This window comes from Sphaeramia orbicularis, chromosome 6, assembly GCF_902148855.1.
Source record: "Sphaeramia orbicularis chromosome 6, fSphaOr1.1, whole genome shotgun sequence".
In the NCBI taxonomy this organism is placed as follows: Eukaryota; Metazoa; Chordata; class Actinopteri; order Kurtiformes; family Apogonidae; genus Sphaeramia; species Sphaeramia orbicularis.
Genome location: NC_043962.1, coordinates 10,556,232 through 10,569,617, shown reverse-complemented (window position 1 = coordinate 10,569,617; position 13,386 = coordinate 10,556,232). Strand labels below are relative to the sequence as shown.

At 32.2% G+C, this 13,386-nt stretch overlaps 1 protein-coding gene across 2 annotated transcripts in view; it reads left to right on the top strand.

Annotated features, from left to right (window-relative positions):
* Positions 1-12,530, top strand: part of tead1a (TEA domain family member 1a) — a 119,925-nt gene extending 107,395 nt beyond the window's left edge. For both annotated transcript variants that reach the window (XM_030137692.1, XM_030137693.1), the window contains 3 exons: positions 8,354-8,494; positions 8,575-8,727; positions 12,070-12,530. In XM_030137692.1, the coding sequence (XP_029993552.1) occupies positions 8,354-8,494; positions 8,575-8,727; positions 12,070-12,183 (408 nt within the window). In that variant the 3' untranslated portion in view covers positions 12,184-12,530. The remainder of the gene's footprint in view (positions 1-8,353; positions 8,495-8,574; positions 8,728-12,069) is intronic.
* Positions 12,531-13,386: the final 856 nt, after the last annotated feature.

Genomic DNA, 13,386 nt, shown 5'->3' with positions numbered 1-13,386 from the left:
AACGCACTTGTAGGAGCTCAGGGGAGCGTATTCATTTGGAAAACTGAAGTAAAAAAAAAAGATCTTATTGAGCAAATATGTTCAGTGACATCCAGGCTTATTACCCACATGGATTATTGTAATGCATAATAATAGTATAACAGCATATATGTTAATATTTGCTATTATACTATTATTATACATTGCAATAATTTGTATGTATGTATGTTATTACTATGCCGAATGAAGACTGTCTTTTACGATGGTTTTTACTATTTCTATTTCTATCTGTTATCTATTTCTGTTTACTTTTTTTTCGTCTTGTATTATTTCTTCATTTGTGTACATTTGGGGTTGGAACTTCAATTTCCTGAGGGCTCTGGCCAAGGGATCAATAAATTTGATGTAATCTAATTTAATTTAATCTAACATTATACTCTAATCTTATCTAATCTATTTTAATGTAATCTATTATAATGTTATCTGTTATAAACAAATCTAATCTATTGTAAAATAATCTAATCTGTTTAATCTAATGTAATCTATTAGAATGTTATCTATTTTAAACTAATCTAATTTATTATAATCTAATCTATTATTATCAAATCTAATCAATTTTAATCTAATCTATTATAATTTTATCTATTCTAAACTAATCTAATTTATTATCATCTAATCTATTTAATCTAATCTAATGTATTATAATGTTATGTATTCTAAACTAATCTAATTTATTATAGTCGAATCTATTATAATCAAATCTAATCTATTTTCATCTAATCTAATCTAATCTATTATAATGTTGTCTATTTTAAACTAATCTAGTTTATTATAATCAAATCTATTGTAATCAAATCTAATCTATTTTAATCTAATCTAATCTATCATAATGTTGTCTATTTTAAACTAATCTAATTTATTATAATCTAATCTAATTTATTTTAATCTAATCTATTATAATGTTATCTATTTTAAACTAATCTAATCTATTATAATCAAATCTAATTTATTTTAATCTAATCTATTATAATCTCATCTATTATAAACTAATTTAATCTAATCAAATCTGTTGTAATCTAATTTAATCTACAAAAATATAAAATAACAGCGTATTCTTTAAATGGACCTCATCGTCGTCCACGTCTCGTAGCTTCTCTTCTTTTGCTCCATTTTCCAAATGATCAAAAAAACAAACAGTCATTTTTGTAGAAATAGAATAAACAGGTTCGCAGCCGCACGCTGACTATAGTGGGTGAATATAAATGTGGAATGACGAAAGTATGTTCCGCCAATCAGCGCTCTTCAACACACAGCCCCGCCCCCGAGAATTCCAGGGAATCTGAAAAGTCCCACCCCCTACCGGGAACCTTTTTCAGTGGAAACGCGCTGAAGTTTTTCAAAATTCCTGGTAAAGTAACAGTTCCTTCAGTGGAAAAGGAGCTAAACATGTACGTCTGATTATTGAAAGAATGCATAACTTTTCTCCGTCGTCATGTATCCCACTAGTCTGGTCTGGTCCTGCACTTTTCCAGATGGTGTCTTTGTGCAGACAGGTGTGTGTGTGTGTGTGTTCAGCCTTTCCACCTGGGATGTAGAGGTGGTGGGTTGATGAAAGCTCAGTGTCTTTGTTTGAACACCTGCTCACTTCCTGACTCACATGTCGCTCTGTCTCCACCTGTGTGTGTGTGTGTGTGTGTATATCTCACTTTACTGCCTTTTCTTTACACTTCAGGACATCTGAAAATCCCAGCAACGCACATTTAAACACTAAGGGCCTGATTTACTAAGATCGCAAATAACGGGCACAAATGTGCTTGCTCGTGCTAAAAAATGCACGTGCTAAAAATATAAATAAATAGTAAATAACAAAGAAAGAAATATATCCATAATCCACAGGGAACATATTTGCATCTACTCCTCCCAATAATTTTGCGCATTCTGGCAGAAATGCCCATATTGCATATTCATCACGACAAACATGAGCTATTTTGTCCATTTGAGACACGCCCTATTAGTGGATCAGCTTCAACGTGTTTTTGCGTGCGCTGGTTTTTACATGCCGAACCTTTAGTAAATCAGGCCCTTAGACTCTTAAGGCCTGGTTTACTAAGATCGCAAATACAGGGTGACCCAAAAAAAAACGGGAATTTTTGAAGTGCGTATTGGCAGACATGAGCAAGTGGCAGCACTCCGAGACAGTGACCTTGAGCAAGTAAACACACCTCCATTTTAGTAACCATTGGCGGCTGTGCGAGAATTGTTCGGTAACCGTGTGATCTCAAGTTTCGGTAACCTTCCCTGGCCCCCTAGATCGCCAGATTTGTCCGTTTGTGATTTTTTCTTGTGGGGCTATCTCAAGAGTAAAGTGTACACGACTCGACCAAGAACGCTGGATGAGTTAAAACAGAGAATTCAGGATGAAATTCACAGTATCCCAGCTGAGATGTTGCAGCGGTCAATGAGGAATCTCAACAGCAGATTTCTAGAATGCATTTGTACAGGAGGACGCCATCTACAGGAAGTCATTTTTAAAAAATGAAAATTCCATCGTTTCTTAAATGGCATGTTTTAAGGTTTCAATTACTATGGATACAATATTTTTCTTCCATCACTCTTGGTTTTATTGGATTGTTAAAAAGTTCCCGTTTTTTTGTGTCACCCTGTAGCAGGTGTAAATGTGCTTGCTCAGGCTAAAAAATGCACATGCTATTGAATTGCGTGGGACGAATGATCAACTGCGATTACCTGCACAAATGATAACAGGTGCAAAGTCTTGGAGACCGCCCGATCTAAATGAGGGTTTTGCGTACGCTACTGGTTGTTGTCATGGAGACAGTACACTGTAGTAAAAACTGCTTTGGGATACACCAGCACTAATGGTAACAGCGACTGAAATGATCCAGACACAAGGACATGTAATGTTACAAGTTTTGTCATAGAACACACAAACCTTTCTTAAATCAGGACCTTAGACTCTTAGGAGAACGCAGAGGTGAATGAAAACACTTGTACTCATCTCGTTCTTCGAAACACAAACGTCTGTATAATGTGACGCAATGATTAGACTATGATCTGAATCTGTAATTGGGGCTGAGACCATCATCTGTGATGGAAATAATATATATACCAGTATATCTGGACACCTTTGTCAGGACTCTTCACCCTCTAATGATACTTTAAGGTTTTTTTTTTTTAATTATTATTAACCCTTTCATGCATACTGGTCATTACAGTGGACAGCTATTCTACAGCTGTTCTCTTGTGTATTCATGGGGGGTTTTTTTTTTTACACATATCTTTATTAAAGTTTTAAGACACTATGTATCTTTTCTGACATGAATTGGTAACCTTGTGTAGATCTCCCCTGAGCATAAACCCCCAGAATCATAAGCCCCACCCCATAGTTTTCACACAGTTTATCAGTAAATACATGTTTTGTTGCTTCAAAAATTAAACGCATGGTGTCCAGCTGATTATTATTATTATTATTATTATTATTATTATTATTATATTTATTGTTTTACTTTTTTATTTTTTTATTTTTATTTATATTATCTGTTTATTTTTTTATAAGAATTTTTTCAATCACATTGTTTTTTTCATGTTTAAAGAGAAATGAAAACGCTCAGGGAAAAAAAATCTTGGTTAAGGTTCTCATAATTCGTGCATGAAAGGGTTAATTAAAGGTGCTGTATGTAGGATTATGGCCAAAACTAGTACTGCAGTCACATTCAAAATACTGCAGAGCGTGGTATCCTCTCCTCCTCCCCCCAGACTAGGGGTTTCCAGATCCAGCATGAGCATCTACTAGTGGCGTTTCCACTAATCCTTGCCGCCACACCAGAAATTTCATACAAAAAAATCTTCACCAGACTGATTACACTGGTCAACAACAAATTTATTGTTGAAGTTTTTTGAGCTGATTTAGGATCATTTTGGTGCTGAATCCAAAAATCACATTAATTTTGCTCAATCAGGTCAACTTTCTGAACTATGCTACATATTGGCTTTTTAACATTTTTGCTTACATTTATGGGCATTTTCACATCATATGATACAAAATTCTTTCATATTTCTAGCGATAAACGAGTTCTGAAGATTTTACTTTTGCCAATTTATGGTTAATGGTTTTTTTAATATTACAGGTGAATGAAATGGCTTCGACTAGAAGATCTTGCAAAAATAAGCCTGACGTATTCTGCTACATCTGCGGTGAATACAGCATTGTACCTAACAGGAATCAAGTCACAAGTTTCATAAAGTGTGCTTACCAATCTTATTTTGGTATTAAACTTGGTGACCAAGATAAAGTTTGGGTGCCACACATGGTATGCAAGTCATGCACTGAGTATCTGCGTCAGTGGACCAAAGGCAAGAAGAGTTCTCTGAAGTGTAATAAATACATCCTGTTAGAAAATGATTTTTTTTCTCTTAAAACCTATTTTGGGTGAGAACTATATAAAAAATCAACTGATAAAGTCACAAAAATGTCATCAATTTTGTGAGAAGATCAAATTTTTCAAAGTCAAATTAGCAAAAAAACCTGACCTGATTGAGAAAAACAGAAGTAATTTTTGGATTTAGCGGTGCAAAATGGTCCTAATTCAGTTGAAAAAACCTAGACAACTTGCAAAAAACATTTTTTTGTAACCCAGTGTAATACATAAGTATAATAAATAATAGAACAGGACAAACGTCCTGCCCACTCAAATGAAAGTTTGCGAAGATTCAGGAGATAGAGAAAAGGTAAATGAGCCCCCCCCCCCCCCCCCCCAGCCAAACCACAGACGCTGAACATGATTCCTTAATGTCTGGTGACAGTCAAGGCCATTTTATAATTACTTAGAACATAATTCCTACATACTGCACCTTTAATTGTTTTTTTAAATACCTTATTTTTGACAGATTTTACATTTTTTAACAAACAAATGATCAAATGAAAATGCAAAGACACTAGAAGAGTATCAACAGGCACAGAACAGCGAAGTACAACGGTAACAAAGTGGGTCAGTGAGTCACAGTATTATCCCATCATGATAATAAGAGGGTTGAGTTAGCTTAGGTATTGTACTTTACGGTTATTTTTAGGGATGTCCGATAATATCGGCCCACCGATATTGGCATAAAAATTTAATATCGGTGAATATCGTTATTGTTTTTTTTGCCTATCATTAAAACCGATAAAATAATGCCTTGATTTCGCCGGCATTTACCAATGTGTAAATGAAGTATTGTTTGTAGCTGAAAGAAATGTGCAGTTTTGAAAATTTTACAGTGGAGTTGCCACACTGTAACAGACTCATGGAGGGAGGGAGAGAAAATAAATAAATACGGCATTTTTTCCACAACTTCAGTTGAAGTATGTATTCTTTGCACAGACAGTGTTTACATTTTGAAAGCCTTGTTGCATTTGAGAATGCATCCAATGGGGCATCACAATAAAATTAGGCATGATGTGTTAATTCCATGACAGGAGATATGTGATGTTACCGAAAATTAGTTTACAGGGTGGGGAAGCAAAATTTACAATGAACGTTTAGTTGTTTTTTCTCAGCAGGCACTACGTCAATTGTTTTGAAACCAAACATATTGATGTCATAATCATACCTAACACTATTATCCATACCTTTTCAGAAACTTTTGCCCATATGAGTAATCAGGAAAGCAAACGTCAAAGAGTGTGTGATTTGCTGAATGCACTTGTCACACCAAAGAAGATTTCAAAAATAGTTGGAGTGTCCATAAAGACTGTTTATAATGGAAAGAAGAGAATGACTATGAGCAAAACTATTACGACAAAGTCTGGAAGATACTATTAAAGAAGAATGGGAGAAGTTGTCACCCGAATATTTGAGGAACACTTGCGCAAGTTTCAGGAAGCGTGTGAAGGCAGTTATTGAGAAAGAAGGACACATAGAATAAAAACATTTTCTATTATGTACATTTTCTTGTGGCAAAAAATTCTCATGACTTTCAGTAAACGAATTGGTCATACACTGTCTTTCAATCCCTGCCTCAAAATATTGTAAATTTTGCTTCCCCACCCTGTAATATCCCACATATATCAGCAGCGGTATCGGTAGATATCGGAATCGGAAATTAAGCGTTGGACAATATCGGCATATCGGTTTTTGGCAAAAAATTCAATATCAGACATCTCTAGTTATTTTAAAGTACAAATACTACATAATAGTTCCTGTAAAACTCTCAAATGTAACTTTTTGACACCCGTACACACCCTGCAGACACTGGAGTCATGTCTGTGTGTATTTGAATCCACTTATGTTACTGAAGGTTGTTTCTTATTTAAAGTACATGTAGTGGTTCTCATCAGCGCTCTGACACCTGAAGGAGCTCGACCTCCTCACATACGAGACCAGACAAAGGAAACGTCTTTGTCAATGACTCTGAAAGAAATGCACAGACTAAAGAGTCCTTCCACTCTGCTGAGTTCACTTCTGTTTTACTGAGGTGAAGGCAAAACCATGACAGATATTACACAATAGAAAAATACAAGGGTTTGGGCTTTGTGTTGGACTCATAAATGAAATGATAAATAATTAACTAGTGGTTCCAGCCATAACAAACCCCGCCCCTCTTTGGCATCAATCCAGCTGATGTCATTATGCCTCTATATATGTGCCAAGATGGAAGTAAATTGAAACAAAATTGATGTTTTTATAGACATTGGAAATTCCGCCCATTATAAGTAAATGGAAAAAAAAAAAAGATTTCCAAAATTCATAAAAAATTGGAGCTTTGACCTAGTTTTCCCAAAATGTAACAACATCTATTCTAGGTCACTGGCAATCTATAAACCCAGTTTGGTATGAATTCAACCAATAATTTTGCCACTAAAGTGTTAATAAACAAACAAACTGACCCAAAAACAAAACCCCTTGCCTCCCCTTCAGGGGGCGGGGTCAGTAATTCCATTCAGTTTTATTTGTAGAGTCCTATATCACAACAAGATTACCTCACAGGGCTTTACACAAGTAGTTGGAATATGACACAAAAACACGTCCACACAGGAGGGAAACGTGTGAAGCAGGTTTTAGATCAGTGTAATGTTAACGTGTCAACTCAACTATATATTATTACACATTTTAAGTCATGGTGCAGTCTTTATATTTAAACTTTTTTTTACTAGTAGAGTATTTTATACTTTTGTTTTATCTTGTTACTTGTTATATTGTTATTTTATCGTATGATTTTTTTTAATTTGAACTTCATCAGCACATGGTGTATTTGTGTTTTTTGTGTGTTTGCAATGAACAATAATGTCCTTTGGGACAAATAAAGGTCTTTATTTTTTCTTATCTTATCTTCTATAATGTTTTCTTATCTTATATTTTTTTCATCTTGTTTTCTTACATTTTATTTTCCTATCTTTTCTGTTCTTTTCTCTTATATATTCTTTTATGTTATATTTTCTTACATTTTCTTTTTTAGTCAAATATTTTCTCATCTTTTATTTTGTTTTATTTATCTTATATTTTCTTATCTTGTCGTATCTTATACTTTCTTTTCTAGACAAATCTTTTCTAATATTTTATTTTATTTTCTTTACTTATATTTCCTCATCTTTTCTTATTTTATCTTTTCTTATATTTTTTTTTCTTTTTTCTGTTCTTATCTTATATATTCTTTTCTTATCTTATGTTTTTTTACATTTTCTTTTTAGTCAAATATTTTCTTATCTTTTATTTTCTTATATTTTCTTTTCTTGTCAAATCTTATCTTACTTTTCTTATCTTATCTTATCTTATCTTATCTTATCTTATATATTCTTTTGTTATCTTATATTTTCTTACAGTTTTTTTTAGTCAAATATTTTCTTATCTTTTATTTTGTTTTATTTACTTATCTTATATTTTCTTATCTTGTCGTACCTTATATTTCCTTTTCTAGACAAATCTTTTCTAATCTTTTATTTCATTTTCTTTATTTATATTTCCTCATCTTTACTTATTTTATCTTTTCTTATATTTTTTCTTTTTTCTTTTCTTTTTTAAAAATTTCTTTTTTAGTCAAATATTTTCTTATCTTTTCTTTTCTTATATTTTCTTTTCTTGTCAAATCTTATCTTATATTTTCTTATCTTATCTTATATTTTCATATTTTATCTTATCTTATATTTTCTTATCTTATATTTTCATATGTTATATTTTCTTATCTTATATGTTCTAATCTTATCTTCCTCACTCATTGTGTCAGATGTAAACCCTGTTTCCAGTTGGACCAGCAGAGGGTGCTGTGGGTTCATCTGTTTGTTTCGCTGTCGTCTTCTTGTTATACTTTATGTACTCGACCCTTCAGATTCTTTTTGTGGATGATCACATACAGACTAATGTATCTGCTCTCTGATTGGCAGGCGGACCTGAATTACTCGGTGTCGGAGGACCATTCGACCTTCTACGGCGTCACCAGCCAATACGAGAGCTCGGAGAACATGACCATCACGTGTTCCACCAAAGTCTGCTCCTTCGGCAAACAGGTGGTGGAGAAGGTGGAGGTGAGGACGAGCTCAGACCGTAGATAGTCTGGAGGTCGTATGTGTGACGGTATCCACTCACGTATCTGTCTCTGCTCCAGACGGAATACGCCAGGTTCGAAAACGGACGCTTCGTCTACAGAATCAGCCGCTCGCCCATGTGTGAATACATGATCAACTTCATCCACAAGCTCAAACACCTGCCGGAGAAGTACATGATGAACAGTGTGTTGGAGAACTTCACTATCCTGCTGGTGAGAACATCAGTGTGTCTGTGAAGTGTACATGTTGTCTTCTGGAGAAGAATCCTTATTTTATCTACAGTTCTGGACAATATTATTAGAACATTTAGCATATTTAACAGGTTTCATATGTGGGTTTTTTTCAGCTGGCCATTAAAATATTCACCAATAATAATAATAATAATAAGAATAAGAATAGTAATAATAATATAAATAAGAATAGTTATGATGTTATTAATATTAAATTCTTATTCTTATTATAATTATTAATAAGAATAGAAATGATATTATTATTATTATAATTAATAATAATAATAATAGCTATAAAATGAATGCGATATCTACGAAGAAAAATAGCAATAATTATAATAAGAATAAGAATAAGAATAGTAATGATATTATTAATATTAAATTGTTGTTATTATTATCATTCTTCTTCTTCTTCTTCTTCTTATTATTATTAATAATTAATAATAATAATAATTAATAATTTATTATTATTATTATTATTATTATTATTATTATTATTAATAATAATAATAATAATAGCCATAAAATGAATGCAATATCTACAAAGAAAAATAGCAATAATAATAATAATAATAAGAAGAAGAAGAAGAAGAAGAAGAAGAGGAATAGTAATAATAAAAATAAGAATAATAATGATATTATTAATATTAAATTATTATTATTATTAATAACAACAACAATAATATAATAATAATAATAATAATAATAATAATAATAATAATAATAATAATAAAAATGAATGCAATATCTACAAAGAAGAAGTTATGATAATAACATTATTAATAACAATAATCATCATCATCATCATCATATAATGACAATAATAATAATATCCATAAAATGAATGCAACATCTACAAAGCCACCTTTACACTCCATAGAGCATAGAATAGATGAATTTGAACAAAAATTATACTGAAGATATTAAACTTCAAGGAAATTTCTTTTAGTTCCGGAGCCAAATACAGATTAATTCGATCTCAAGTAAAACAAGTGGTTCCAGGTACAACAAACCCCGCCCCTCACATGTATTGTTGCTTATTTTGGTATCGATCCAGCTGATGTCATCATGTCTATGCGTGTGCTGATGTCAGCGTATCAGTTACCTCTATATATGTGCCAAGTTTGAAGTAAATTGAAACAAAATAGATGTTTTTGTAGACATTTGAAATTTCGCCCATTATAAGTAAATGGGAGAAGAAAAAAGATTTTTAAAAATTCAGATAAAATGTGAACTTTGACCTACTGTTCCCAAAATGTAACCACATCTATTCTGGGTCACTGGCAATCGATAAACCCAATTTGGTATGAATTCAGCCAATAGTTTTGCTGCTAGAGTGTTAACAAACAAACAAACAAACAAACTGAAACAAAAAAACAAAAAAAAACAGTACCCCTTGCCTTCTCTTCGGGGGCAGGGTAATAATAACAATAAAATGAATGCAATATCTACAAAGGCATCATTACACTCTATAAAGCATAGAATAGATGACTTTGTACAAAAATTGCACTGATGATATTAAACGTCAAGGGCATCAAATTTGTTTTTAGTTCAGGGGCTAAATACAGATTAATTTGATCTCAAGTAAAATAATAACATTATAAAACCTATAAATAATGACAAGTACAAATTTCCATCTTGGTTTAACTTCCTGAGACCAGGCAATGCATTTTTGTCCGTTGTAGGGGATGAGTTTCACAGCTTTACTTAAAAAAAAGTTCGCTGCAAAGGACATTCCATTAAAAAAATAAAAATAAAAATGTATCTGAAAAAAATGTTGCATCATTCTAGTTCCAATCAAGGTAATTATTTAATGCAAAAACCCAAAACCTTTACTTCCCAGGGTCTCAGGAGGTTAATGTGAAAAAAAGTAAAATTACTTTATGAATATATTTACATTTACAAACTGTAAAAGGATATTTCATAATAAAATGTGAATAACCTGAACAAATGTGGACAACAGGAAATGTCTTAAAATAAAATAAGGGAAATTTTCACAATATTCTGCCTGTTATTAAATGTTTTTTGTGCATTTGTAGAGCCGCTCTGGTGTGGAAGTTTTGTTAATAATAAGCTGTGACAATGTATTGTTGAAATCATACTTATTTTTCTTTAGAAATTTCAGGTTGTTCATGTTATTCACATTTTTTAAAGTATCGTTTGTGGATGTAAACATTTTAATTCCTGCATTGGAGAACTTCACTATCCTGCTGGTGAGAACATCAGTGTGTCTGTGAAGTGTACATGTTGTCTTCCATGTAAGAATCCTAATTTTATCTACAGTTCTGGACTGTATTATTAGAACATTTAGCATATTTAACAGGTTTCATATGTGGGGGTTTTTTTCAGCTGGCCATTAAAATATTCACCAATAATAATAAGAATAAGAATATTAATAAGAATAGTAATTATATTGTTAATATTAAATTATTATTATTATTATTATTATTATTATTATTATTATTATTATTAATAATAATAATAATAATAATAATAATAATAATAATAATAATTTAATATTAACAGCCATAAAATGAATGTAATATCTACAAAGAAAAATAGCAATAATAATAATAATAATAATAATAATAATAATAATGATAAGAAGAAGAAGAAGAAGAAAAATAGTAATGGTATTATTAATATTAAAGTATTATTATTATTATTATTATTATTATTATTATTATTATTATTATTATTAATAATAATAATAATAGCCATAAAATGAATGCAATATCTACAAAGAAGAATAGTTACGATAATAAAATTAATAATAATAATCATCATCATCATCATCATCATTATCATCATCATCATCATAATATAATGACAATAATAATAATATCCATAAAATGAATGCAACATCTACAAAGCCATCTTTACACTCTATAAAGCATAGAATAGATGAATTTGAACAAAAATTATACTGAAGATATTAAACTTCAAGGAAATTTCTTTTAGTTCCGGAACCAAATACAGATTAATTCGATCTCAGTTAAAACAAGTGCTTATTTTTCTTTAGAAATTTCAGGTTGTTCATGTTATTCACATTTTTTAAAGTATCATTTGTGGATGTAAACATTTTAATTCCTGCATTTTTTTTTTTTTAACCAAATAATTAGTTTTAGTGGTTAAATGTTAAGTCTGATTAATTTATTCCCTGAAATTTGGGAATAAAAAAGTGAATTCAGTGTGAAATTCTTGTTAAAATGGTTGAATTAAAACAGGTCATGATGTGTGAGTCAAACAGGTGAAGGTGATCTGGTAAACGTGTCGCATTCGAGTGTTATTTGTATTGAACGCTGCCTGTGTTTGTGTGTTCAGGTGGTCAGTAACAGAGACACTCAGGAGACCCTGCTGTGTATGGCGTGTGTTTTCGAAGTGTCCAACAACGAACACGGAGCGCAGCACCACATCTACCGACTGGTCAAGGAATAACACACACAGCCCTGAGCGCACACACACACACACACACACACACACACACACACACCTTCAGTTTATGGCCTTTACTCTGTGATTCGTGGTGACGTTGGAGGTTAAAAAACAAACACGTCTTTCAGCCAAATTTAACTTTCAAACAGCTGCGTTTTCACTGCCGCTGCAACAATAAGAACAGTGACATCACATCTGGGAGGAGTTTACAATACAGTGAATGAGCAGCAGTGACAGTGCAGCTGTAGAAACAGTATGTGGACAAAAGTATGTGGACACGTTGAATTCAGGTGTTTGTTTTCTAACAGGGGTCTGGGATACAAAACACTAATGTCAGAATATAGTTTTATATTGGGATAAATATGATCGCAATGGTTAGTTTGGTTTAAATTGTTCTCTTTGCTTCCAAAATGCCTCACAGATGGTTTTGATTTAATTTCTCTCAACATTGATTTTGTTTTATTGGCGTTTTTGTTTATCCATGTCTCTGATTACCTCCGCAAAGGAGGTTATGTTTTTGCCGGCGTTGGTCTGTCTGTCTGTCTGTCTGTGTACAAGATTACTCGAAAAGTTATGGACGGATTTGGATGAAAATTTCAGGAAATATTGATACTGGCACAAGGAACAAATGATTAAATTTTGGTGGTGATCGGGGGGGGCACTCATCTGCCTTGGTGGAGGTCTGTGAGTGCTTTTCTAGTTTTAAATGTTCTACCTCTAAATTTCTAAAATATTGTTCGTGCTCTGACTGTAAATAATTATTTCACCACAACTATCTACTTTCTTCACATCTCACATAGGAGGAAAAATCTCCCATTAAACTTTAAGGAAATTCGATTTGATTCGATTAGATAGAACTATATTGATCCTTTGGGCAGAACTCTCAAAAAATTAAGGTTCCAACACCAAATGTACAGGGTGGGGAAGCAAAATTTACAATATTTTGAGGCAGGGATTGAAAGACAGTGTATGACCAATTAGTTTATTGAAAGTCATGAGAATTTATTTGCCACAAGAAAACTGACATAATAGAAAATGTTTTTATTCTATGTGTCCTCCTTCTTTCTCAATAACTGCCTTCACACGCTTCCTGAAACTTGCGCAAGTGTTCCTCAAATATTCGGGTGACAACTTCTCCCATTCTTCTTTAATAGTATCTTCCAGACTTTCTCGTAATAGTTTTGCTCATAGTCATTCTCTTCTTTC